Source organism: Rhodamnia argentea, chromosome 1, assembly GCF_020921035.1.
Source record: "Rhodamnia argentea isolate NSW1041297 chromosome 1, ASM2092103v1, whole genome shotgun sequence".
Taxonomy (NCBI): domain Eukaryota; kingdom Viridiplantae; phylum Streptophyta; class Magnoliopsida; order Myrtales; family Myrtaceae; genus Rhodamnia; species Rhodamnia argentea.
In genome coordinates this window covers 2,122,621-2,148,993 of record NC_063150.1, presented here as the reverse complement: position 1 = coordinate 2,148,993, position 26,373 = coordinate 2,122,621, and the positions used below count along the sequence as shown (strand labels likewise).

The 26,373-nt window shown below is 38.2% G+C and overlaps 3 protein-coding genes across 4 annotated transcripts; 1 reads left to right on the top strand and 2 right to left on the bottom strand.

Annotated features, from left to right (window-relative positions):
- The first annotated feature begins 3,408 nt into the window (after nucleotides 1–3,408).
- On the top strand, nucleotides 3,409–7,668 carry LOC115743360 (WD repeat-containing protein 55). Its single transcript, XM_030678104.2, has 15 exons — nucleotides 3,409–3,610; nucleotides 3,711–3,743; nucleotides 3,849–3,913; nucleotides 4,071–4,158; nucleotides 4,248–4,320; nucleotides 4,767–4,873; nucleotides 5,053–5,095; nucleotides 5,211–5,267; nucleotides 5,732–5,808; nucleotides 5,906–5,954; nucleotides 6,036–6,082; nucleotides 6,197–6,270; nucleotides 6,524–6,579; nucleotides 6,962–7,082; nucleotides 7,354–7,668. Exons 1-15 carry the CDS (start codon nucleotides 3,516–3,518, stop codon nucleotides 7,422–7,424), a joined length of 1,056 nt encoding a protein of 351 aa, XP_030533964.1. The 5' UTR covers nucleotides 3,409–3,515; the 3' UTR covers nucleotides 7,425–7,668.
- Nucleotides 7,669–9,001: 1,333 nt separating this feature from the next.
- LOC115743359 (pentatricopeptide repeat-containing protein At5g24830) lies at nucleotides 9,002–15,453 on the bottom strand. 2 transcript variants are annotated; one of them, XM_048284972.1, is made up of 8 exons: nucleotides 15,380–15,453; nucleotides 14,289–14,599; nucleotides 14,016–14,164; nucleotides 13,698–13,883; nucleotides 11,344–12,894; nucleotides 10,527–10,668; nucleotides 10,173–10,280; nucleotides 9,002–9,375 (listed from the first exon to the last, which is right to left on the bottom strand). In XM_048284972.1, exons 2-5 carry the CDS (start codon nucleotides 14,292–14,294, stop codon nucleotides 11,472–11,474), a joined length of 1,764 nt encoding a protein of 587 aa, XP_048140929.1. In that variant the 5' UTR covers nucleotides 14,295–14,599; nucleotides 15,380–15,453; the 3' UTR covers nucleotides 9,002–9,375; nucleotides 10,173–10,280; nucleotides 10,527–10,668; nucleotides 11,344–11,471. The 2 variants fall into 2 exon arrangements, with proteins under 2 accessions (XP_048140929.1, XP_030533963.1); XM_030678103.2 differs by lacking the exon at nucleotides 10,527–10,668.
- Nucleotides 15,454–18,270: 2,817 nt separating this feature from the next.
- On the bottom strand, nucleotides 18,271–26,373 carry LOC115743423 (protein disulfide isomerase pTAC5, chloroplastic). Its single transcript, XM_030678187.2, has 7 exons — nucleotides 26,201–26,373; nucleotides 20,974–21,691; nucleotides 19,977–20,072; nucleotides 19,805–19,876; nucleotides 19,370–19,613; nucleotides 18,758–18,795; nucleotides 18,271–18,671 (listed from the first exon to the last, which is right to left on the bottom strand). The coding sequence occupies exons 1-7, from the start codon at nucleotides 26,371–26,373 to the stop codon at nucleotides 18,576–18,578; spliced, it is 1,437 nt and encodes a 478-aa protein (XP_030534047.2). The 3' UTR covers nucleotides 18,271–18,575.

Sequence of the window (26,373 nt, the reverse complement as noted above, 5' to 3'; positions counted from 1 at the left end):
TCCCATTTTTGACCCACATCATTAAATATGGGCTAAAATATGTGTTATAGACCCATTTTGCCACCTCTACTCGCCACCTTTAAGCAAGAGTCGCCCTCTTTGATCTGCACAAGAAGTGGCCAGGACTTTCTAATTTTCGCACATGATTTGATTGAAATTACTCATTGCTTTGGCTTATCTCCGAAACGAATTTTCAACTTCATCTAGACATGGCCATGGATCGTGAATCGCCGGTTCCGATTCATGAACCGGAACCAGCCCTTGAAGGGGCAGCCCCGGTTCGGGGCCGGCTCAAGGGCCGTTTCACATTCCAAATTTTAAATTTAATTTAAAACAATAAATTATGAAATAAAAAAATAAATAATAATCAAATTGTACATTGTAATCAAATTTGGAGGAAAAAAAAGGGAGAGAGAAGGGGCTTGAACTTAATGAATTATCATTAAGCGCATATATATCTTTTTGAGGATAGAAGAATCAAAACTCATGTAGTTCTTTTACGTTTGATAACCCCAACTTACCTCATCATCAATCGTCACAACCCGTTATGGTACCCATGACGGTGGTATCTCCACTATCATCATTGAAAAATTCGTTGTCTCAATCCAGCTCTTATTATCGAAATTTAACCTTTGTCCAATCATCGATACAAACTTGAGCCTCTACAAGATCCAAATTTAATCTTGAATGGCGGTCATCCAAAATTAATCTTCCAACGCTAAATGCTTGTTCAGCTGCAACTGTTGAGAATGGGGTTGCTAACATCTATCTTGCGATGAGAGTGATGACTGGGAATTGGGTTGAATGAGTCTTCCACGACTCCAGAATTTTGAAATCTGTGATATGTTCAGAATCGCGGAACTCAAAAGTAATGGTTAAATAGTTTTCTAATTTAGAAATATTACATGTTGTTCTCTTTTGTCTTTTTTACCTACTAATAAGTAGATTGTATCCTCTACTGTGTTTACCACTCTCCTCCCTTTGTAAGGCATTGGGTTGAGAAAATCCACTATCACCTAAACCATAGCTACTATAAAATTAATTATGTAATGCTACTATAACGTCTTTAACATCTACTTGTATAGTTATAATATCTACTGTTTTATTCAAATGTAAACAATCATAATAATAATTATTCAGACAATCATATAAACCATCTAATTTAGTACATGAAGCGAAAACAATAGCAACCAAATAAATAGTAGGAATGCAAGCATAATAATGCAGCTATTTTGCTTTCATGCTATAATAGTCGGAGCTAAATGAGCATTTTTTTCATATTCACAAAAAAACCAGCAATGTTAACACACTCTATTAAAAATAAATGCGTAGTATGATAATAAATACTGGATAAAGTATGTGTTGTATCTTTAAAAACTTTCAAAAATCTAATTTTTTTTTTTTTTGCAAACAACCCAATATTGCGGGAGTAAGCTAATTTCGGAAACATTATTCAAAATAAACGCACATAATAAATCTTTATAAGCAAAATATTGATGAAACAACTCGTAAGTAAAATTCCAAGGAGTCGGAACATCTTTTGAAAATTTTTTTGGTTTTTGTCCATGTGATTTACAAAACCTGCCCCATTCTTTCATAACTTGGGGACGACTTCATAAAAATTTAATTGCTCTCTTTATTGGGGTGAGAAAAGCCTCAAGAGTTCGTAAATTATCTTATACACATAAATTTAAAACGTGGCAAGCACATCTAATATGAAAAAATTGTCCGCCAAAAAAGGGTTTACAAATATTTTCTAACTCGGGAATAGAAGCGGTATTTGATGCAACATTATCAAAACCAACTAAAAAAACTTTATTAATCAAATTATATTTTTCTAAAACTTGCATAATTATTCTATAAATATTATTGGTGGTGTGCCTTTCATCAAATACTCGAAATGTAAGTACTCTTTTTTAAATGTTTCAATCGTCACCTATCCAATGACATGTGATACCCATATAAGAATGAATTTACCAAGGATTACTCCAAATGTCGCTATTTATATGCACACGTCCATTGAAATCCACAAAAAAAAATTTGCAAAGCTTTTTTTTGTTTTTTATAAACCCTAAAAAGTTTACGTTTAAGAGTAATTCTCGAAACATGTTTTGCTTGAGGAGTACATGCAGTATTTATCAAAAAATAAAGTATAGCTACTGCTATCCAGATTAATCTTGCTGGAGTTTGCGTTTAGCTCACTGCTCTTCTACATGTCTATATCTTTATTTACATTGCATTTTTTTTTTTTTTTTTACTATCTTTAACAGAGCAAACAAGTCTTGTAGTGAGAGTGAACTTGCCATGCTTAAATTGTCTTCCCATAAGACTCTTTGTTTCACGAAAAATGAATAGTTTTGAAAATATTTTCTTGATAATGATCGCTTATATGACTCCAAAAAATGATTGAATATTATTTTTTGTCATCATGCACGAAATATCAAGGCATAAATTTTTTTATATAATAAACATATTAATTATTAGCTAATTATTCAAGTAATATAGTTTATCATTTTTAGGAAAATATTCTCAAATCATTCATTTTTCGTGAAACAAACGGAATATAATATTTTATTGGAGACATCCATTAAGATCATCCGCAATTACGTTTTACGAGGCCATATTAGAATATCTTGATCGGTTATGTCTTTACAAAAATCCATTTTTATTCAAATATGAACTGTTAAGTCTCCACCGGTATTTCGTTAAAGTAAAAAAATTTGGAATTAAAAATTTTTACGGTTGTACTAAACACTTTTTTTTTTCCTATTTTGAGAATAAAAATTTTGTGCGATTATGAACGTATTCTTCCGCTTAGAAACTCATCCAAAGATAGCATTACACGTCGAGCCGTAGTTTAGGGATTACATTATACAAATTAAAAGCCTATTGTCCATATTGCATATTAAACAAAAATGAGAGAATATTATGTATTTATTTGAAAAAAAAAGGAAAAAATCACCAAAAATCCTAAACTATGCCAACTGTGACACATTTACCCTAAATTTTTTTTTGTGACACCAAAAATCCCAAACTTGTACTCATGTGACACATTTACCCCAAACTTTTTCTTGTGACATTGAAAACCCTAAACTTATACCCGTGTGACATATTTATCCCAAAATATTTTTTTGTGACATAAAAAATCCTAAACTTATATTCGTGTGACACATTTACCTCAAAGTTTTTGAGGTAAATGTGTCACACGAATATAAGTTTGGAGTTTTTAGTGTCACAATAAAAAGTTTGGAGTAAATGTGTCACATGAGCACAAATTTGGGGTAAATGTGTCACATGCATATAAGTTTAGGATTTTTGTGTCACAAAAGAAAAGTTTGGGGTAAATGTGTCACAGCGGGCATAGTTTAGGGTTTTTGGTGGCTTTTTCCCAAAAAAAAAAAAAAAAAAAAAAAGAAAAATTTTCGTTCATCATCTCTCTCCTCGGGGTTTAGGGTTTAGCAGCGATCAGCAGGAAATCAAGATCCATTGCTCTACAGAGCAAGCAAAGGGAGAGCATGGAGATTGATCTCGGAGATCTCGCATTCGATGTCGATTTTCACCCCTCGGAGCAGCTCGTCGCCTCTGGTCTCATCAGTGGCGACCTCCTCTTGTAACACTTCCTCCAACCTTGTCTCCTGCTCGTGACTTCAATTCCCGGTTCCGAGCTCATTGAATTCGCGTCGTTTTCTGACTCGTTTCCGACATTGCAGATACCGTTACGGCGACGGCTCCTCGGCGGAAAGGTAAAGCGCGTTCTTTTTTCTGCGATTTCTCTGCGAACTTTGCAAATTCATGCTGGCTTTTATGGTGAATTCATAACGAGAGGTTTTCGAATGGTGTGCGATTAGGTTACTGAAAGTACAAGCACACAGTGAGTCCTGTCGGGCTGTTCGGTTTATCAACGATGGGAAAGGTGGATGCTTTGCTTGAATTTCCTCCTCTTTCGTTGATGAATTCGTTTTTCCTTAATGAATAAATCCAGCTAAAGGAGTCTTTTCTTTTATTAAGAAAGAGCATAGCTGTTCTGAATTTAAGTCTCACTATTTGCATGTGCTGTGGCATACGGTCAGCAATTCTGACTGGTTCTCCGGACTGCTCGATTCTCGCGACGGATGTGGAGACGGGATCCGTTGTTGCTCGAGTTGAAAATGCTCACGAGTGAGTGTGTGCTAGTGCTTCCTTCTGTCCTTGTCCATCTCCATGGTTCTGCGTGAGTTGATGCTGAAACTTTTGACTTTGGAGACCAGGGCTGCTGTCAACAGGCTGGTCAATTTGACGGAGTCTACTATCGCGACAGGAGATGATAATGGGTGCATTAAGGTGCTTATGCTCTGATCGTCCCTTCAAATTAACTCTTGAATTCAAATTTCATGTACAGTTTTACCAGAGCAATGCAGGAAGGGCCTGATTATTGGGCTTCATGTAGAGTGCCCTAGTTTGACTGAAGTCGCCATTGTCGTTTTAAGTTCAGTATCAAGGAAATCTTTTCTCTTCCACGAAGACATTATTGCGATTGTTAAGCTTCCTTCTCCATCTTTTTTCTGTTGATTTACTTTTGTTCTAGCTTCTTGTGGAGAAGTGCTTTTAAGAAAGAGTGGTGAGAGTAAATAATTAAGAGAATATCTACTACTTTGTAGTGCGTCATACTGCACCAATGGGCATATTTGTAGCTATCCTGTCCTAGAAGCGCATGCTTCAAATTTATAGCGTCTAGTGTTCGCTTCAGCTTATTATTACCAACATTTCGATGAATCACTTGGTTGTAGGTTTGGGACACCAGACAACGTTCTTGCTGCAACACATTTAGTGCCCATGAAGATTTCATATCGGACATGACATTTGCATCTGATTCCATGAAACTTGTCGCCACAAGGTGGTTCCTTCAAAACAATATATTTGGCAATTGCTGGGTTTTTTATTGCTTGTCTACATAAATATTGCTTGGAGATGGACTTGTCTGTCTTTAAAGATAGACCATATGTCCTAGTCACACATCTACCAGCACTTCCTGCAGCATGATGACATTATCTTTTCTTTTTTCATGTTACTTAGTGGAGATGGGACTCTTTCTGTTTGCAATCTTCGAAGTAATAAAGTAAGCTTCACTTTTTTAAAAAGTTCTGTAGACATGCATTATTTAAGTGCTGCTTCTTTTGCTTCCCATTGGCTTGCATTCTGTAATGATCTGATCCATTCTAATTGAACAACAGGTCCAAACTCGGTCTGAGTTCTCTGAAGATGAGTTACTATCTGTTGTTATTATGAAGGTTAGATATCAACACTTGACTCCTATGTGCTTGAAGCAGTATATACTGATTCTTGTGACATTACCCAAAATATGGGATCTGAATTTTTCCCTTCCAATCCCATTGTTCTATCACTTTGGGCTTTTGCTCCCATACTCCTGCTTAATATGTTATTCCATTTATAAGGCGAACCAGTTTTCAGTTAGTGGTGGGGTGTGTTTTTTTTTTTGGTTGTGTGTGAACCTGTTTTTTGCCATTATCTTTATTAGAAATGTGCTATCTGAGCCATTATTCTTGCTTGGAAACTTGTACTTTAAAATGTTATCTACTTGACTGCACGGCCTGTATCATTGCTTGCATGCCTGCATATTTTTCCTTCCCATATGCAATGTATAGGATAGGCAGGTAATTACATAATAGAAATGACTTTCAATACAAGATTTTGCACTGTTGTCCATTGTGCTGATCCGAATTTGGTTTGCCAGAATGGCAGGAAAGTCGTTTGTGGAACACAAAGTGGAACATTATTACTATATTCATGGGGATTTTTCAAGGATTGCAGGTAGTAATTTTGCTATTACATTGGAGGATCTGTACTTCTACAATATTTATTTGTAAGTGAAAGCATAATTAATGATTGGCTACATGTTTGATTTAAGTGATCGCTTTGTGGATCTCTCCCCCAGCTCAGTTGATGCATTGCTGAAAGTGAGTTATTAAATTCTGAACATTATAAGGTTCTGAAGTATGCAGGGCGCTTGTCTAACATCTTGACATCATAATTGTCAGCTTGACGAGGATAGCATCATTGCAGGATCTGAGAACGGACTCATCAGGTGAGAATGCTAGTGTAGTAGGAGGAACACTTGGCAGACAATTGATACTTATTTTGCACCCTTTTTATGTCACGCTGCATTCTGATTTGGTGTTTTTGTCCCATTCCTCTGTAGTCTGATAGGAATATTACCCAACAGAATCATCCAACCAATTGCAGAGCATTCAGATCATCCTATTGAGCGCCTTGGTAATAATGCAGCCCTGTTGTGCACAGTTATTTTTCTATGAACATCGAATCTCTCTGAATGTGTTCTTTGTAAAACTACACAAAAAATGTTTCTCAGTTTATTCCTAGTCATTTTGCAATTGGCAAAAGATGTTGGGATTCTAAGGAGTTCTAGTAATACTTCTTGAGTTCATATTCCCTCCTTTGATGTTTAGTTTACTTATTTCTCTGCAAGCTTGTTCATCCAGTGTCGTTTTTTGTCTGCCTTTTGTAGCCTTCTCTTATGATAGAAAGTTTCTTGGCAGCATATCCCATGATCAGACATTGAAGGTGTGTAGATCTGTGCCTCTCTCCCTCACTCCCCTCTCCCCCCCTCCCCCAAAAAAAATCATACATGCACACGTGCATGTGCTCACCTGTGAATTGTTGGTGCGGGTGTACTGCCCCAGTGAATGTGTGGGTGCGTGCATGTGCGTGTTTCTGCATTTCTCTAGGCACATGCGAGACTGCATGCCTGTTGAGGAAAATAGGTGTGTACATTTGCTCATAAGGTAGTGGAGGAATGATTTGTTGCGGTCGTACGTATTTGCGGCAAATTTTCCGTCTTCCCTTAGTAGTTTATTAGGCAATCATCATTCTCCTCTGCTAAACTTGAATGCAAAATCCATGCCAGTAAAATGTCTTTCTTAATAGGCACTAATCTTTCTTGCAGCTCTGGGATTTGAATGACATATTGCTAGCGTCTGGAGATGCTCCATCAAATCAAGCAGCCATAGATGACAGTGATAGTGATGAGATGGATGTGGATGCGAATTCTCCCGCTTCGAACAAAGGTACATTCTGCTTGGTCTTTTTTATGCTCGTAGCACCGGGTGCGTACTGCATATTGATGTCTTTACTAGATTGAGCGTTCCTTCATCATATCTTGTAAATCATGCTGAAATAGTTCATATCCTTCATCATATTGGCGCTCAGAACTTGACATGGAATACTTCTTTATGTCTCTCGATCTTTCTTTCTTTTTTGCCCCCTTTTTTTTCATCCTAAATGATGACACTTTTCTTGGGTTTGATATCTAACGGAGGAATTTACGACCTGTTGCAGAGAGCAAGAAGAAACATTCTGGCAAAGGAAATGATGTTGGCAACCCCAACGACTTCTTCGCGGACTTGTAGGTGATTGATGGCTTAAATCTTCATACGGACATGACAGGTTGATGTTCATACAAACATATCACGGCTCGATTCTAGTCGGCACACTTTGCGAGCTATTCGTACAAGTTTTTTTCTTTTTCATTGACAGCGTGTTCTCAGGGGGAAAATGTGACAGGACTCCATGACCATATCCAACATTCTCAAGGATGTAATGTCCCATCTTCAACTTAAACAATTTTGTGTATTTTGAGTGTTCTCGGGACAACTATATACATAGTAGGAATCCAAATTGCAGAACGCCTGTTCCTCCTCCTGTTGGCATGAATGAATGCAAAAACGAAAGTTAGGTAATTGAAATAGGTAGAGATCAAAGATTGTTCCTCCTGCGTTTTGCCTACTTCTGGTTTGCTTGTTCCTCACATGAACTTGCATGATGGTTGATTGAAGACAAGTTGAGATTCAGACAAATGTTGCAGCTGATCACGACCTCTATTTTTAAGCGCCTTATGAGCACCACGTCTCAGTACTTGACCATTTGAAGATTGCCAAGTCAATAATTTAAGAATTTGAGAAAGAAAATTTGCATTTAAGGGTCAAATTGCATCCAACGACATTATTTAGAGGACTGAAAATTTAAAGTCGTTGGAACTTCTCAGTAGATACTTCCAAGGTTTCACCACGTAAGCAAGTACACAAATTTGACGCATAGTCATAACAAATGGAGATTTACTATTTCTCTAATCTACTTAACAGAAAAAAAAAATCATTACTATTGCTCCGTTTGCCGCTTAAAAAATGAATGGGTTGAAAAATATTATTCTAAAAATTATTGTTTGTATTGTTTGGAACAACTACTCAATGCAAATTTTTTTCATTAACGGCAATAATTTATATTTAAATATTTTTATGAACGATGAAAATATTTTTCGCTTGTTCATTTTTGTTCAGTTTTTAAAGACTACAAGCGATCATTTTTAGGAATCAAATAAATCATTTTTTGCAAAAAAAAAAAAAAAAACTTAGTTGAAAACCGATGAACCCATTGCAAATTTCACTATACGGAAAAGTTGATTAGTCAGTCACCTACATTTGCATTTCATATATACGAATGAAAAAATTGTACAATTTCTTTTACTGACGTCACAAATGCATATATAAGAACAATCCGTCTCACTTGACTTTTACTTTTTAGTTTTTGCTTGATAAAAATTTTACAATGTGCGTATTGTCTCCTTTTAAATCCAAATTACTGATAGTCTCACAAAATACAAATGGTTGACCGTTGACACATAAATTGAGATAATTTTTCCATCCTTTTTTTTAATTGAATAATATTTCAAATTGTGGCGGAAAAGCGAAGAAAATAAACTACTTTTTCATTTTCCTTTTACTTTGGCTAAAACAAGCATGCTCCCTACGAGACATTTACCAAGAGGTACAAAAGTGAGTCACCGATACCACGAAGCTTATCATTTAAGTTCGTTAAAAGCTTTGAAGAGGTCTCAGGCAAATGCTGCTAAGCAAATGTGGATAAAATCAAATGCCACTGCATCATATAGACATATATGGATATATTATGGGCATGGGCATCTAATAACTGTAATGAACTACCAAACGTGCAATAGCTGTCTGGTGGTCCCTACTACAAAATGCGTTTTTGCTCGTTAATCCCTAATACAGGGGCATAAGACACCATACTAGTACATTGAGAAGTCCCTCTAATAGTAAGTCTAGACAACACACACTTGCAAAACTGAGTGATCCAAATCATACCCATGACTGGCTTTGTCACAGTGAGTGGAGATATTAACTCAAGCCCATCAGAGGAATAGGTCTCCACAATGGAGTCCAGCCGTATAACAAGCCCTTCCTCCTGTTCTCTCCCATGTTTAGCCAGCACATCCTCGCACATATATTCACCTGGCGGCTCCGACCACACAAGCTCATCACCGGAATAAAGGTCCGCAAGGACCTGCAATGAGCCAAAACATTGCATGTGAAAGTGTCTGATAAGTCATCATTTGTTGGAAGCCTGAACAACAGCTTGTGCATCCAACTTGACAAGCAGGTCTGTTGCCCCAATATGTGCAGCTAGGCCATCTCTCCATGCCCGCACCAACATTCTGGAAAAACCAACAATCCAGTAAAATCAAAGGAAACCTGACCACAAATTGAAGAAACCAAAGGGAGGTGATGTGAGGGAGTAAGAGCTTTCCACAGTGGTGCATGAGTACAGAGCACCTCTGTGTGTGTGTGTGTGTGTGGTCGCGCACATTCTGGTTTGCTGCTTTGCGAAATCAGTTGTATGTCAGCGCTTCGACAAGAAGAATAAATTATTGAATTACATTGAGTAAATAGGTTAATAGAGTTCAAGGACGACATTCCCAGAAAGAAGTAATTTAGTAGACTAAATTACACTTGACAGTGATGCTTATTAATTACTAAAGATAAAAATGTTGCACTCGCGGAATGAGCATAAAAGGTGCTCTACTCAAAGAATTATAAACAGAAATTACATATGCCAACCTCGGTCTGTTTATTTTCCAAACTGCACAAGATGAAAAATGGAAAATAACAATGTAACATCAAAAGATCAACTCGCCATGTACAGTAGTACCATGTTTGGCTTCCCCCAGTTCCATCAAATTTTGCCAGTAAAAAGAACATGTCAACAAGCAACAGCTCCTAAAAATAGTGATCTAAATAGAACCTGTCCTCCTATAAGAGGTTGGACACATAACAGTTAGAAAGGAAGACCACAATTTTTACCTTTTCCTTTTTGTCTTTTTGGGATGACACTCTGCTCCCACAAATGTGAATGCGTAGCTAGATGCATTCTCCATGCGGCATTATATTGCTCTTGCAGCATGAAACTTTCTGCAGAAATATGAGATGTATCTAGTAGAAATGCCAATGAACAGCCAAATCCACGAGCAAAAAAAGTTATCAACACTTAGCAAGAGTCAGTTGACACTGCATACTATAGGCCATCATATATCTTCTAAATGACGGCACTAGCTCAATCGGCAATTTGCTTCTGTAACTCTGAGATTTTCTTATGCAGCAAGCTCCATTTCAAAGAGGCCAACCCAACCAAAATAGCATACCAATAATATGTTGTACCTCCTGTGGAAAGCATGCCTCAATATGATGCTAACATTGTGCATGGACAAGCTAAAGGAGAAACCCCCTTTAGATATTTTTTGAAACTGCTTCTTCTCTGACAGTTAAATCCTTTCTGGAACTCCGTCGTGGTATCAGAATCCTGATGAACCATAATCGAATTCTTAGCTTGATACATGACAGACAGAATTTGTTATTGACTGAGAATTTAAAACTCCAAAACAGAACTGTGAAGCAGAAATTTAAACCGGTCCATTGGAACACGTCAAAAACAACACAAACCACCGGTTAGCCATCCCGAACTGATGAAGCAACATTAATGAAGTTTAAAAAAGAAAAGAAACAACTCACAAAGGAGAAATGAACAGAAACCGCAAAAAGTGCTCTTTTGCCAGAAAGAAAGGCTTACAAAAAATCTAACAATAATTTACACTTATAAGGGGGATCAGGAAAGAATAAAAAACAGATGAAATATTGGTCAATGGTCACTGACCACACTTATTAGGGTCCATTTTATGACATTAATTTATCATGTCATTGTTGTACGTCTAGAAAACCTGAAACTTCACTTTTGGATATTCTTTAGTAGTGAATTGAGAAAACCATCATTTTTTCAAGGTCCTGATTTCTGTAAGCTCGTAAAGAACTTTGCAGGAGTTGAAACATCAGATTAAACAACTGAACAGAATGATAGAACAAAAGTGGCAACCCTCAAATCTTTAAGTCAGATGATAACAATCCTCAAAATTTTTTAGCAATCACAGGTAAAGAGTAATAAAATTCAATAGACTCCCGAAACAATACAAGATAAACACACCTTGGATCAAGCTGATGCATAATACACAGCCACCACAAGTGGAAAAGCCACCATCATGAATTATGCCTAAGAGAAATTGCAGTTGCATGTGGGGAGAATCCCAACTTCTCTAGCATAAAAAGGGGAAGTCAGTTCCAGTTCGATAGCCACTTCTTATAGAGGTTAAAAGCCAGATTAAGCTTCCCCATTTTGCAGTATCCATTAACAAGAATCTTCAGGGGAACATGACCATTTGGTATTCCAGATTTTTGTATCTTGTCAAAAAGCCTTTCCGCCTTGTTCAAGTCACCTCTCACACAGTAAGCCCTGATTAGTTCAGTATAGGTTACAATGTCCGGTTTACACCCCATTCTCATCATTTCATTGTATAACCGAAGTGCAAAATCCATCTGGCGTAAGTTACAAGCAGCACCTATCAACATATTGTAAGTAACCACATCAGCAAAAAGCCCCTTTGGATGCATCTCTCGCATGAGCAAGCAAGCATCTGAAAGATCTCCCCTCTTTACTTGTGCATCTATTAATGCATTATATGTAAAAACATTTGGCGCAATGCCAGACACCAACATCTGATCCCTCACAAATAGCGCTCTACCAAGATCACCGCCTCTTCCATAACCATTAATAACACAATTCCATATGGATGGATCAGGCACCATTGACTCCTTTAACATAAGCTGAAGAAACTCATATGCTTTCTCAACATCTCCATGAGCACATAAGCCTCGAATAATTATTTTGTAAGTGATCAAATACGGAGCAACTCCGTTCATTAACATAATGCAGTAGACATGGGACGCCTCACACAATTTTCCTTCTTCATAGAATCCTCTTAAAAGAATATTGTAAGTAAAAACATCAGGATGGAAACCTTTTTTCAGCATTTGACAAAATGCACCAATCGCACTCCTCATGTCTCCATTTGAAATAAGTCCATGAATAAAAGCATTGTAAATAATCACATCCATCTTATTTTTCTCCTGAGATATCTTGTCCCATGTATAAACTGCCTCAAGAACATTACCATTCTTAAAATAACCATCCATCAGTATAGTTGATGCGATTAAATCCGAGGATGCCTTGTCATTATCCTCATTAACTAACCGACCAAGAAGCTGCCTAGCTTCCTCCAAAAGACCCCTCTTGCACAAAGCATGCACTAGTATGTTACAGGTTATACGATTTGGCTGAACACCACAACTCTCCATAGAAGACAAAAGACAAAGAGCATTGTCCATGTCATTAGTACGGCAATAGCCCATGATGTAACTGTTGAAGGATACACAATTGGGAAAAGGTCCCATTTTCAACATATCCGCAAACAGAGAACCTGCCTTCTCTAAGTTACCACTTCGACACAATCCACTTAAGAGATAGTTGTGAGAAACTATATCAGGAACAGCACCATGTTGTATCATTTTCTCACGCAACCATAGCGCAGCCCCCAGCTTACCCTCTGAACACAAACTCCTTAATATACCTTCATGATCCTCATAATTAGCCACTAAATTGTACCCACCATCAACCATGCCTGTCACATCTATGCTCTCCCTACAAATTTTGAGAAAGAAAATCAATAAAAAAATAATTATGGTGCGAATGGAATTACATCACTTACTGCCATGACCTGATAGAAGTTCATTGACTACAATATCTCAAATAGATATATTCAGCATGATAATCATCAATACTTTGAATATCAGATCTAAGACAAAGCTATACATCATTAAGAAATCACAATTACCAATACAATACTCAACCTTTCTTCAATGGACATTTCATGTCAGTATGCTATCACAAGCACGTTAACATGCTTAGAAAGTGATACATTGAGACACAAGAAGCATCATCAGTCGCAACTGATAATGACTGAGTCATCAAATTCTAGGAAACTTAGACCAAAAAAAAAAATTTCTAGGAAACAATGATTTCCGCAATAAATATAGGAAACCAACTTATAAATCAACCTTGACGAGGGCAGATTTAGTGATGAGCTAAGAGAGTTTCAAAGGATACTCGCCAATTCATAATGTCACACACACAAGGATCAATTTCTCAGCTAAACCTGATCATATACGGCCCTAGAAAGTTAAGGATCAATTTTAGTAGCACCTCCGCACAAGGATGCCTCATATTCTCTATAACAGATACATGTACAGAAGGATCACATTACAAAACCACGATCACTATCAAAATTAAAAGCTTATGCCTGTGACTCAGTTTTGCAAGGGGGGAAAAGAATGAACTAAGCAACATCCGATGCAATCAAAGCACATATTTCCAATGGGTTCTAAAGGAAGTTGATCAGCACACAAGAGCCTCAACATCAAAAACTTGTAATTCAAGTACCACACCTCATTGATTTTAGACGCTCCAAATTTCCCTTTAGCAATCCATCCAAAACATTGTAAACTTCCTTTGGGTTCCCCTTGTTGTTACAGTTATCCTCTTCTGGAAAGCAATCTTCTCTTGCCACCCAGTTTCGCAGAGTCTCCACAGCAACTTCAAGGGGCAAAGCAAGACCATTTTGCTCACAAATTCTTTGCACCACAGATAACAAAAAAGTGAAACGAGTTTAGCAAGCTCAATATGCAGCATGATAAAATGATAAAATCTTATTTAGTTAACATCTATCTGTTACAGATAAAGCTGCACATGAATGGAGCTTTTACCTTGGTTGAGGATAAATATTGGTTTTGGAGAAGAGGATATCAGTAACATTGCGCTTGATGCAGTCAAGGATACTGTCCATGAATTGGAGAAGGAAAACATGGGAGGACAACAAAGGTGCTAAAAATGGATCCCCACGGGCAATTAATAACTGAAAAGGAATTAACAACATTATAAATTTACAAATCAGCTTTGTAAGGAGTAAATGAGTGCCAGACTTGTGATGGAAGCTATCTAGGAGAAGGATTTATCAAAGTTTTCAGACGTTAACTTACAGCCATGGTATAGTCTCTCTTTATATCTTCCAATCATGGGCATCTACAGCATCTCTGTCAGAACATCCACTGAATTGAAATTCATCAACCTCCTCTCCTCTCCCCGGATTCTCCATGATAAATGTGCTCAGTCAAGAGAAATTTATGAGAAATTAGCTCAGGATCAGCACTGCCCCGTTCCATATTCTCATACAACCATAATGCGGACATCAATTGCCCCTCTAAACACAATTCCTCAATATATCCGCATAATCATTGAAGCAGTATAAAAAATGCATCCACTATCTACACAAAGCCAAATCTATAATTGCCTGCAAATTTCCAAAATGAAAACAGAGAGAGATATCATGTATCATGGAAACTATATTACTCACTCATCGTACTAGAAACTTCCAACCGATATCACTCGCCATCACAACATAATACAAATTTGTCGGCTACAGTATTCAACAAGACATTCCCAGGACAGTCGTGGACAGATCAACATAAGGGGCCAAGGGGAGCGATTGCCCCCAAATACAAATTCGTCATAAAACACCAACGTGCTAAAAGCAAGTCCAATGGTAGTGTCCTCACAATATCAACCCCACTAACAACTCCACAAGCATTAAACAGAAAATACAATATCAATGATGTTTCACATGAAAAACTCCACCTAAAAAACATTTCCAACAATTTTTGCACTTTACTCGTCTCGAACTACTATCCCAATCATTTCAATACGCCCAACCCACTTCAGCTCTATTTCCACTATTATCTTTTCTTACAGCGCATTTTCTGGGACCCGAAGTCAGTGATAAAAGCCGAAGCTCGGCGAAAAGGAGAAATAAGCTGATCACTTGCATTAGATCATCGGGGAAAACATAGAATAACACACACATTGGGATCACATACTGGAAATTGATCATCAACATATATGATAAGTACTAGCAGCAAACCTATACTCCCAGATAGCATAAACGAATGTTGATATCTTGATCCGTATATAAAACGCGTAATCATCAACTAAATCCAAATCATAACTTATAGAAGCAAATAATTTAGTTGCAAAGGAAATGCATATCGAAGCTCGGCGAGGAGGAGAAATCAACCGTGACAGCGGAGATTACTATTTCGTCGGAGGTTGGCGACGGCCTAAATTTGAAGCCGAGAAGCCGAGAGAGACGGCTTGAAGATGAAGCGAAGCCGGCGGTGAAGCTTTGGTGCCCTAATATAGTCCCACCTAGTCTTTCATCTTTGTCATGGACGAGACACGGCCTGAAGATTACTATTTACCCAAACTTTCGACCAAAAAAAAAAAAAACATTTACCAAATCTATTTTTTTAACCACAAAAAATTTCAAATTGGTACACCAAAAAATTTTTTTTATCTAAACTATTTTTTTACCACAAAAAACCTCAAACTGATACATATATGACAAAAACCTCAAATTGATACACCCGACAAATCTATGCCAAACTAAATTTTTCGGCCATAAAAAATCCCAAACCCGTACACATGTGATAAATTTATCCCGCTTTAGTTCTCGTTAAATAGGGTTAATTTTACAAAAAACCTCAAACTCATGCATTTATGACAAACAGAAGGTAAAAAACACAACCAAATACACTCGCGTGTTATCTAACTCAATAATTTGATAGTAAAATGTAACAAAAACTAACAGAGGATAAATTTATCACAAATGTACTAGTTTGGATTAAATTTGTCACATGTGTATCAATTTAGGGTTTTTTGTGTTCAAAAAAATAGTTTGAAGTAAATTTGTCACAGATGTACGGATTTGGAGTTTTCTATAGTCAAAAAAATAGTTTAGGATAAATTTGTCATAGGTGTACCAATTTGAATTTTTTTCGTGGTATTACTTTTTCTTTAATCTAGGCTCCGTTTATTTCAGAAAAAATGAGATATTTTTTAAAAATAATTTTCAGAATATCATTTTTCAAAAATATTTTTCCAAATATCATTTTTCAAAAAAAATAATTTTTTCGGTATTTGGATTGAACTTGAAAATGAATAAGAGAATATTTTATGTCGTTTGGTATGGAGATTTTTTGCAGAAAATTACCAAAAAATTCAAAACTTGAATTATTTTTTTCTTTCTTCCTCTATCAATTATCGACCATGACGATGGCCACGATCGAGGGACGAGTTTGCCTCAAGGCCAACAAGCTCAACCTTATTGCCCTCACTCGAGGCCGGCGAGCTCTAGAGAGGCTCGAGCTCACAAGCCTCGGGCGAACTCTATCTTGTCGAATTTAGCGAGGCTCAACCTTGCTGAAATCTAGCGATGATATATTCGTCACAATTGTACCCCTTCCGACAAAAAAAAAAAAAGTATCATCTCACTGGTCCGGGTTGTAACAACAATTTGAGCCTTTCGCAAAATCCCAAAAGTGCAGCATCGGTATGATTCGCTCGTATTTGAATTAAATGGCTCAGCATTCTTGGCCCGTGCATGACCTTATGGAAGGTGTAAACAATCATTAGTTCGGTGTTAACAAAAACTAACCGAGGATATATTTATTATAGATGTATCAATTTGGGATTTTTAGTAATGAATAAATTAGTTCAAGATAAATTTGTTACATGTGTACTAGTTTGAGGTTTTTCGTGATATTAATGCTTCTTTTAGAGGTGGCATTTATTTGCACACAAAAATGACCGATCTTTTGTTATTTATCAACATGTGATAGCTTGAGTCAACGAGAGCAGAATTTGGTAATTTATGAATAGAATTATCAGCAACTTGATGAATTGACAACTTGAAGAAATCAACAAAAAGTGAAGTCGACAATCTCGAATGCAACCATCAACGCAGCGCAATAAAGCAACCGCTAACGTAATGGAGTCAAAGAAACAATCGAAGTAATCGCCCGGTAACCGTTTGTAACCTCTGTTCATAACTTCTCTTTGTAACATATTTTCGTAACTTCCATTTTAACATCGGTTTGTAGGCTTGAAATAGCCACATCAATACTCTTTAGAGGACCTTCCGCAAAAATTGACCTTCCACAAAAATCAAAACAAATTTACTTCGTCTTTACTTTCATGCATTGCACTTGATTTTTTGTTATTGTAGCTTTTAGATTCGTGTCGCAGATTATATTTCATTGTGTATCTATCTTGGGTGTCGTGTGGTCGATTAAATTCCTACATAGTGCTTTTGTGTTCTCAAGCTATGTCGTTGATTGAATTCTAGCATAATTGGTTAATATTTGGTTACTTTATCGAGTCTGTATTGCCAAATTTTATTGTCAATTAACCTTCGGCACGATTTGCATTTATACATTATGGTTCTGATCAAAAGGAATTAATGCAAGACCTGTCCCCTTTAATTAAAAGTCGAAGTGATGCCGAATCGCAACGGAAATTGGCTAAACAGGAATTAAGAATCGATAACGAGGAACAATCTGTTTTCTCAAGTGTGATTATCAAAATCAACAAAAGATGTCCAAAGTTTGGGGTCTCTCGAAACCCTAAAACACCATTTTATATGGTGTTAACCCTAATTACATAAAAAAACATAAAATTACGTAAACGCCACTGAAACTATGAAAAACGTCCAAAAACCCATGAGAACAACTCCAAAATGCGAAAAAAAAAAAACGTTCGTCACGGCATAGCGGTGAGTTTTGATCAGCGGCCCGTTTCCATGCAATTGACCAAATTTCAACCCATTCTGAGTTTGCCAACCTTAAGTGCATCACGAAGAACCACTTCGTCATGAGAGAAATTTCGACAAAACACTAGATGATTTCTAGGATTGGTTTTACTTATTTTATATTAGATTAGATTCAATGATGCACATTTTTTATTATCATCTCTTTTATTCCCAAAGCTGAAACTACAGTGGAACTGGTAAGGATGGAAAAACTTCAATTGGCTTCACAAGCGTGGTGATCTCATAGAGCCGGCACAGAACAATCAAACTAATACGACTGAAACCTTAGTTCCTGTTCAAGATCAAACTCTTCTAATTTTACTTTTAGAACGATTTCGTCCCTTTTGTTTCTCCTGGTTCAGAGAAGGTTCAAGCTGAACAATTAGTTGAAAATAGACGTCACGACGTGCCCGAGCAATTCTACATCGAAACCCAAAAAACGACTTCATCAAGGCTCGATGTTAGGCTTTGAATCAGTCATAAAGCACAGAGCCAAGCCATAGCTTGAGTTCGACAATGATACTGTCTACTATAGCGACTGATGCTTGCTCGGCAGGAGCTAATACATCCGTATAAAAGATGCTCTATATAACTGAAAGGACTAAGCAAAACTGAGTATTGCTGCCTAAACCACAGTTTTCCCCTCGCAAACGTCGCAAATTGTATGACCGAGGCCTTCACAATAAGGGCATGTTGCTCCCTCATCTATCCATTCCATGAACTGCATGCAAAACTCGATAAGTTCAATCTCGGAAAACTGCATGCAACAATGTAAACAAAGGGAAAGATTTCCATTCCACGTTTTACCTGTGGTTCAATGTTTGGCTCCCCTGTCCCATCGCATTCTGCAAGTAAGAAGGACGTGTTACTAAGACTGCAACTTCTGTTCGAAACTTTAGTGACCTATTACAGCCAGCGCCTTTGAACAAAATGTCAGACAGAGAACAAGGGAACCGATATTCAAGGTCAGATCTCAACACCCATTCCCAATCTGTTTCTTGGCAGGTTTTGCTGCTATTTGGTAGAATCTGCAGCTGCAGTTCTTTGCATAAGTCGCATATGTACTCAGCGCGCATTTAACTCAACTTCTGGCCAGAATTAAGAACTTTGATTTGACCATTGCCAAGCTCCCCAAGTGATGAATCTACTTGACAGAATTGTGCTTCATGACTATTTTCTCTTCTGCTACTTCCATAAATGAGATTTTTTGTGTTTTAAACAGCATGAATTCAGTGGTAAAAATACTGCAAACTGCTTAGGATATGAGTGTTATCGAAGCTAGCTTGACTTTAACCTCAGTTTCTAGTTCAGAAGAGTCACAACTGAAAGCTCTAAAGCAGAAGCATGGTTCAATTGTTTTCCATTTTCAAGCACCTATGCGATCATCTACGTAGAGGACAGGGAAATCACTAGTGATACCTGTGCACATTACGCGACCCTCTCCTCTACAAGCGAGGCACTTTGTCGTTTTGTTGCCACTCTTGCTTTCACTATCTTGTCTATTTCTGCCGGCGAGTCTTTTGGGTTCCTCCCAACGATTCTCACCAAGTAGAAAGACTCGATGTTGAGATACTTCGACTTCTGAATCAGTTTGTTTAACAAGCGTCTGCTGAATTTCCGACATTTCTGTCACCGATAAAGCTGCAGCTCCATTTGCACCATCCTAGGAAACAGCAACATGCTTAGCCAATTATTCACTGAACAATTTATATTGAAGAGAAACAATTTCCGCCTGCTGTATTCCAATCTTGTAAGTTTCACAATAACCAGCTGCAGCGAGAAACTCAAAGTTTAAGTTCATAAACTGCTTGATCAAAGTTTGAAATTAAAGACATGTGTAGAAAATGGTCTTACTTCTTTCCCGAAGTATAGCCTTTCCAAAAGTTCTACAGTCATTACCCCATCTTCTTTGGCACCTACTGAGGCCTGTGAAGCAGCATCATTTTGCCGAGGATGGGAATGAACATAGAAATTAATCAGACAATTTGAGTTGAACTGAAGCAAACATTTGGATCTCGCAACCTACTTGCCAAGTTTTCACAGCTCGCTCAGTTCCGCTGGAGAAGGTGGAATACTCCAGGTCATCTTCACCCGAGTAAAATCCCAACCTCTGAAGCGCTTCCTGTCGGAACGAAACATTTGTGAGAGAATCATTACTATCAAAAGAAAACTTGACTGGCAAGTCAGCTAAAAGGTGTAGCACAACCGAGAAATGGAGAGTATGACAACGGAAGAGAAGATGAATTCCACTGCCATGGCCCATACTTAACCCTCCTTGTCGATTATAGACCCCGTTATCTGCTCTTCTTCTGCTATTGATTTTTTCTTTTTTAAGAGTAACCAACTATAAGCTTTAAATTGAATCCAAATTCAGTTTTTCAACTCAAATGAATTGTTGATCCTAAAAAGAATTGCATCTACCCGATTGCATACACCTCAAACTGATGACTACAGCAGAGAGTCACCCAGTAATAATAATCTTATCAAGCTTCCTTAGCATTTCAATTCACGTCAATGTCCCCTAAGATAACAAGTTAGACTTGGCACGTTAACAAATTTATTCGACTGAATCAGCAAAAGCTAAACTTCTTTTCCTAGGAGACATACTACTCGAAAAGTCATTCAACCTATGGGTACCTTTAGGACCGCCATAACTTCAATCCGCCTCACCCGTCGCACTAAACTCTTAGTTCTTCTCAATCAGAGTCAATTCTTCCCACATCAAACTTCTCTATATTCTGGGACCTCGCCAGATCAGCAACATGGTGATCTTCTTTGACATAATCCAAAGTTTGCAGATTATCCTTCAGTAATCAACTCACAAATCGCCCGAAGATTATTGACCTATGGCCTTAAGTAATTTACTCAATCATCTACCGGTAAGACAGTACACTTCGCAAAAATTATCTCAAAATCCTTATTCAGCATTACCCAACAATCAAATGGAAGAACAAAGAGGAAATCAATAATTGCAAAAACTCGCCTTTCGAGCAACATTTGTTAATTAGGGGTTGCAAGCAGACCTGCATTGCTCGAACCTCATCTCCTTCAGCTCCTACTCTCAGTGCCCTCCTCCTCATCTTCTTCCTCTCCTCACTCTCGCTCTCTTCCTCTTTAGCTTCACCTTGCGAAACCCCCACGGCTTTCTCCTCCACCGCCTCTTCCTCCTTTTTCTCCTCCAATACCAAAGGACTCGCGCTCGACCCGCTCCCCGCTATCAAATTCCTCTCCTGCAACGCCCGCAACAGGGCGGCCATGTTCGCCACCTCCCCCGGATCGCCCCCCGGAATCTGAACTTCGCGCTCTAGGGCCTGAACCCGGAGCTTCAGCCCGGCGATTTCGCCGAGGAGGGACTCCCTCTCGCGGGCCCACCTCTGCTCCTCGCGGAGCCACCGCTGCTCCTCGCGCAGCCACCGTTGCTCCTCCCGGAGCCAGCGGGACTCCTCGAGCCCGTAGTCGGGGCTGCCGGGAGATGCCGAGAGGACACGGAGGTGGCGGTGGGCCTTGGGGAAGAGGCAGAGAGATGAGGGTTTGGAGACTGGGAAGGTGAGGGAGGATGCGTGGTGGTGGTGGGGTTTGGGATGAAGAGAGACTGTGGTGGGGTTCAGAGAGCAGGATGGAGAAGAAGAAGACATTAGAGAGAGAGAGAGATTTTGCAGAGAAGATGGAGCGAGGGGAGGTTGAAGGAGGAGGAGATTGGGGGCAGAGCAGACTGCAGAGGATATTTGTCGGAGGTTTTTGCTTTCAGTTGGTTAAGTTTTGAACCACATGTTAGTTAATCAGTGGCGGGAGACAAGATTTTTTTTCTCTCTTAAATTTCCTCTCTTTTTTTCTTTCACTGAAAATTAAAATATGATCTTGAAAGAAAATTCGTATTTTGGAAGAGTTCAGTGAATACCTGTTAATTTTAATTTTCACACATTTTTGTTTGTCTTAGTTCGATGGGATTTGTATCCGGCATAAATATATCCTGGTGATGATTTGTATAAATTTCAAATAGTATGATTAATGTGAAAAATACGTCTACCATTAAAGGTGAGGTTCATGAATGAAAAATCGGGAAACTGACCTTGACCGATTCGGTTTCCAATTTTTTGCCGCGAATCTTCGACTTTCTAGAGAACTGACCTACCCATGCATAATATATGTTAAAAGAAAAACACCATATTTTAGACATGGAGATTGAATCTGGGCATTAATGTTTTAGTCACTATGCAAAAGGTTATTACCATGAATGCTCTCCTACTTTAAATGTAATGTTATTTATAATTTGTTTAAAATTAGAAGGGGAAAAAAAAGGGGGCAAGGTGGGTATGGTTCCAAGCTAGTTCGCGGTCCCAAACCCGGGTTCTAGCACTGATGGATTAGGTTTGAGATTCTTGATCCAAAATCTACTACCTTAAAATCGATCACCTCGATACATAAATTATGGGCAAGTGATAAATTATATGATATTGTATCAACTACTTCAAATAAGTTATTTCAGTAATAACTAATGATTTAGCATCTTAGTACAAAGTAATTTAGTACTTTAATATTAAATTTGACATAGCTTTAATACCCCAACTTTCTTATTTTGTCTCACTTAGATTCTCAGTTTATTCACTGAGAATATAGAGGTATTTATTCAAATTATTTATGCGTTATCTTTTAGTATTTTGAAAAGTATGAACAGTATGTAGCCTCGAACACTATTATAGTGACAATTTTAGCCACTATATTAACATGTTTAATACCATCTTATAAAAAAGGATATATATTGTCACGGCAAATCTCCTATACCCAAGGTGGAAGAAAATTACCGATTTTTTTTTTCAAATTTACTGCGCTTGTACCAATTCAATCTTAAACATTCAATTTGACTAATTTATTTCTAAACTTTTTGATGATTTATCAATCTAGTCCATCCCACCAATTTTAATAGGAAATTGCTTATATGAGCGTCGACCGTTCTACGTGGCATGACCGACGTTAACGTGAACAATTTTTATAATTTTTTTTTAAACATTCGATTTTTTTTTATTTTCTTCTTCTTCTTTTTGTTCTTTTCTATTTTCTTTTCTTTCTTTTCTTTTTTATCTCTTCTAAGCCAAAGAGGGCATGAAGCCCTACTTGGTCGTGGCCCTTGCCCAAACCTAGTGAGGGCCACGAAGCCCTTGCGAGGGTCACGGCGATCATGGCCCTCGCCTAGTGGTCGTTTGAGCAATGACCGCAACCCACACTTGCTGTAGGCGCTGCCTAGTGGCTTACCCTCGCCTGGGGTAGGCAAGGATCAGCAAGCCCTCGCTAGACTTCATAGAAAAAAAAGAAAAAGAAAGAAAGAAAGAAAATATAATAAAACAAAAGAATTATAAAAATTATATACATCAATCTTGACTATCCTATATAGCATTATCGGCTCTACGTTAGCGATTTCCTACCAATTTATTGGCTAGAAAGACCAAATTGACAAATCATTAAAACGTAAATTGGCCGAATTAAAAAGTTTAATATTGTATTGTCATAAATACAATGCGTTTAGATTATTTTTTTTTTTGTAAAAAAAATTTCTCCACGAGGTGGTGGAGGGGCAAAGTTTCACCACGTGGGATGTGGACAAGGAATTGGGCATACGCCATCGCCCACCCAATCTTCAGCCCAACCCACGCTCCTCAGTTAAGTATGCTCTCCTTTAAAGTTTGAACATACACCAGGTGTATCATTATCATCGCACCGACTATACTAACTGTGTCGTATAAACTTTCTCTGTCAAAATAATCATTGAACTTTTTCTCGATTCACCTTAGAGAAAGGGAGAGAGCTAGAGGTGTCAAATGAGTGGGTCGGGTTGAATTTGGATCAAGTCGAATATGGTCCGACCCATATTGACCCATTTATCCCGTTTTGACCTATTTTCACATAGTACAAATTTGATGACCCATACCCAACCCGACCCAACCCAAACCCGACTCATACCCCAACCCGACCTGTATAATTTAAATACTTATATATTTAACCAAATCATGATATATTTGTTTCATAAATTTAAAAAATGTAAAAACCGTTTGGTCGACCGCCCACCGCCTCCATTGCCCGGCCCTCGTCGCCGCCCACCCTCCCACCTGTTGAATTTCACGAATCAAGTGGAATACACACTAGAGTACACATTTCTCGCACCGGGACAGTCGATCATCAAGCAACAAGTCCAATGCGAGGATTATTTTCTCAATTTCGAGCTGAATGTGAGGCTCCCAACTGCATGAGGTTGCACAAAAACTACGAATATAAAATCACACAAACAAGACAAAAACACTCACGTAGTCCAAGAAGGATTGAAGAGAGGATTCTCTCGGAGCGGTTGGAACGAGAACCTCCCGAGGAACTTGGCAACGTAGCTGCCTTCGAACCCAACAAACATTGTCACAATAAACACCACGACGTTGACGACGACGATCATCGGGATTAGCCACGACGTCCACCGCCCGTTGGAGTAGCAGTGGCGATTCGCATAGTATGCCGTCTAGTTGTAGCTCCCACTAGGGTAATTGGCCGGGGTGAGGCCCTTCCGAGAGCCTCGCTCGAGATCTCGGTCCGACATGGCTCGAATCGAACCAGATTCGAAGGGAAAAACCAACCCGAATCTGATTCACTGCGCAAACCACCGTTTACTCTGCCTTGAATTTAGAGAGTTCTCGAAGGGTGACGGCATTGGCCGAGCGAACGAATGGTGGCAGCAGCGAGGCGCCGGTCGGTGGTGGTGGTAGCGGGCGGGCGTGTAGCGGTGGCGGGCGACGGCGGCATGCGGATGGTAGGCGATAGTTTACAAGTGAATAAAAGTTATCTTGCGAAGCTATAGGCTACGGGTCGAAAATGGATCGAATTAAAACCCATATTTGAATGGGCTTTATAGGCCTAAACCTATATTTGACCCATTTTTTAAGTTTGTTGAATCCATATTTGACCCAAATGAATAAAAGTGAGTTAAAAAGTGGGTCAAAGACCCATATTGACAGCTCTAGAGAGAGCCGAAAGTAATTCGATCCACACTTGCTCAAAAAACCTAATCATTAAATGATGAGTCAATTGGAATATATTTAATAATTCACAACAACTAATCCTTAAAAGTGAGATTTTCCTAACACTAGCTTCTCATTAGACTAGCTTCTTCTTGACATAGGTCCAAAGGTATGAGTGGCGGGTGGCCGGCGGCCGGCTCTAAAATCCTAACATAAGCTAAGCAGGTCCATCTGAATAAGCCCAAAGCCAGCACACCCCATGTTTTATTTTAAGTTCCTAATGTAGATAAAAAGGGTGTCTTTTCGAAATTGAATCATGAAATTCAGTCTTTCAACCTATTAAACTTAAGTTTTCAATTAAAATATCTTCGATCACTTCGTTCTTGTTCTATCAAACTCCAAACAACAACAGCAATAACAACGTGGCATGTCATGTGAAATATAAGAACAATGTCAAGAAAGATTGTTTGGTGTTTTTGAGAGAATCACATCTCCCTTTCACACGTTCCATTGACGGGATACAACGCAATTTATTTCCCCTTTTTAACAGTCCAAGCGCATTGACGCAACGATTCGATTATCAGGAGGTGTATGGAACACCTTACGAGCTCTATTAGCTGGTTAAATTCAGGCTTTGACTAATGAAAGTAGCTCTCGTCCAGAATAGTTTGCACTTAATTTCTGAGATTTGACCAACCGACCTCTAATTCTTAAGTTGAAAATCTCCCGATACTCCCACCAAACCACCCTAGTCGAAAGGGATAACAAAACTGTTTATTTCATTAATTTCCGCCCGAGAAATATTATTCACTCAATAAATCTATACTAAATGTTGACACCTAAATTTTGTTTAACATTTTTCAGTCATTTTTGCATAAGAAAAAATTAGAAATAATTTTAGTTCTAAACGAAAATAATCAAATCAGTTTTCATATTTATTTTAGCATACATTGTATACACATTTCATCGATCGGCAAGTGGATGGATTTAATTCAAGGTTTTGAACTCAATTGAATTATCTGAATTGATCTTGTGCCGAAATTTTTAAGGAATGTAGGTTGATTTGAACTTAATTAAGAGTGATTAGCTCCTTCGGGGCTTAATTAAAAAAGGTCTTGCAATTCGGGATCTATTTCATAAAGAGTCATAGGTTAGAGCCCCTAAGTTGACATAATTTTTCCTATAAAAGCATGCTTATGCTTCACAAGCAAAGGGGGCACATAAAATTCATAACATTGGCACATTGAGAGAATACATAGCAGAAATGAAGAGGGAGGAGGACAAAAAAGCTCTCGGTGGTTTGTCCACGTTCATCTCACTTGCATCTCTAGCGAGATCAACAATATAACTAGCCACGGACAATCTCAGCTGCTTCCCGATGTCCGTCAGTAAATCCGACAAGGCCCCAGTGCGCAGAGTCTCCCCCAT

Excerpts from the sequence above, each read along its gene's own strand:
- LOC115743360 (XM_030678104.2), top strand. The coding sequence starts at position 3,516 with ATGGAGATTGATCTCGGAGATCTCGCATTCGATGTCGATTTTCACCCC. Across the intron at positions 5,268-5,731 it reads TATCTGTTGTTATTATGAAG|AATGGCAGGAAAGTCGTTTG; the intron begins GTTAGATATCAA and ends TTGGTTTGCCAG. Across the intron at positions 6,271-6,523 it reads TCATCCTATTGAGCGCCTTG|CCTTCTCTTATGATAGAAAG; the intron begins GTAATAATGCAG and ends TGCCTTTTGTAG.
- LOC115743359 (XM_048284972.1), bottom strand. Across the intron at positions 13,884-14,015 it reads AATATTTATCCTCAACCAAG|AATTTGTGAGCAAAATGGTC; the intron begins GTAAAAGCTCCA and ends TGTGGTGCAAAG. Across the intron at positions 12,895-13,697 it reads GAGCGTCTAAAATCAATGAG|GGAGAGCATAGATGTGACAG; the intron begins GTGTGGTACTTG and ends CAAAATTTGTAG.
- LOC115743423 (XM_030678187.2), bottom strand. The coding sequence starts at position 26,373 with ATGGGGGAGACTCTGCGCACTGGGGCCTTGTCGGATTTACTGACGGAC. Across the intron at positions 19,877-19,976 it reads GAGCTGTGAAAACTTGGCAA|GCCTCAGTAGGTGCCAAAGA; the intron begins GTAGGTTGCGAG and ends GCTGCTTCACAG. Across the intron at positions 19,614-19,804 it reads GGCTATACTTCGGGAAAGAA|GATGGTGCAAATGGAGCTGC; the intron begins GTAAGACCATTT and ends GCTGTTTCCTAG.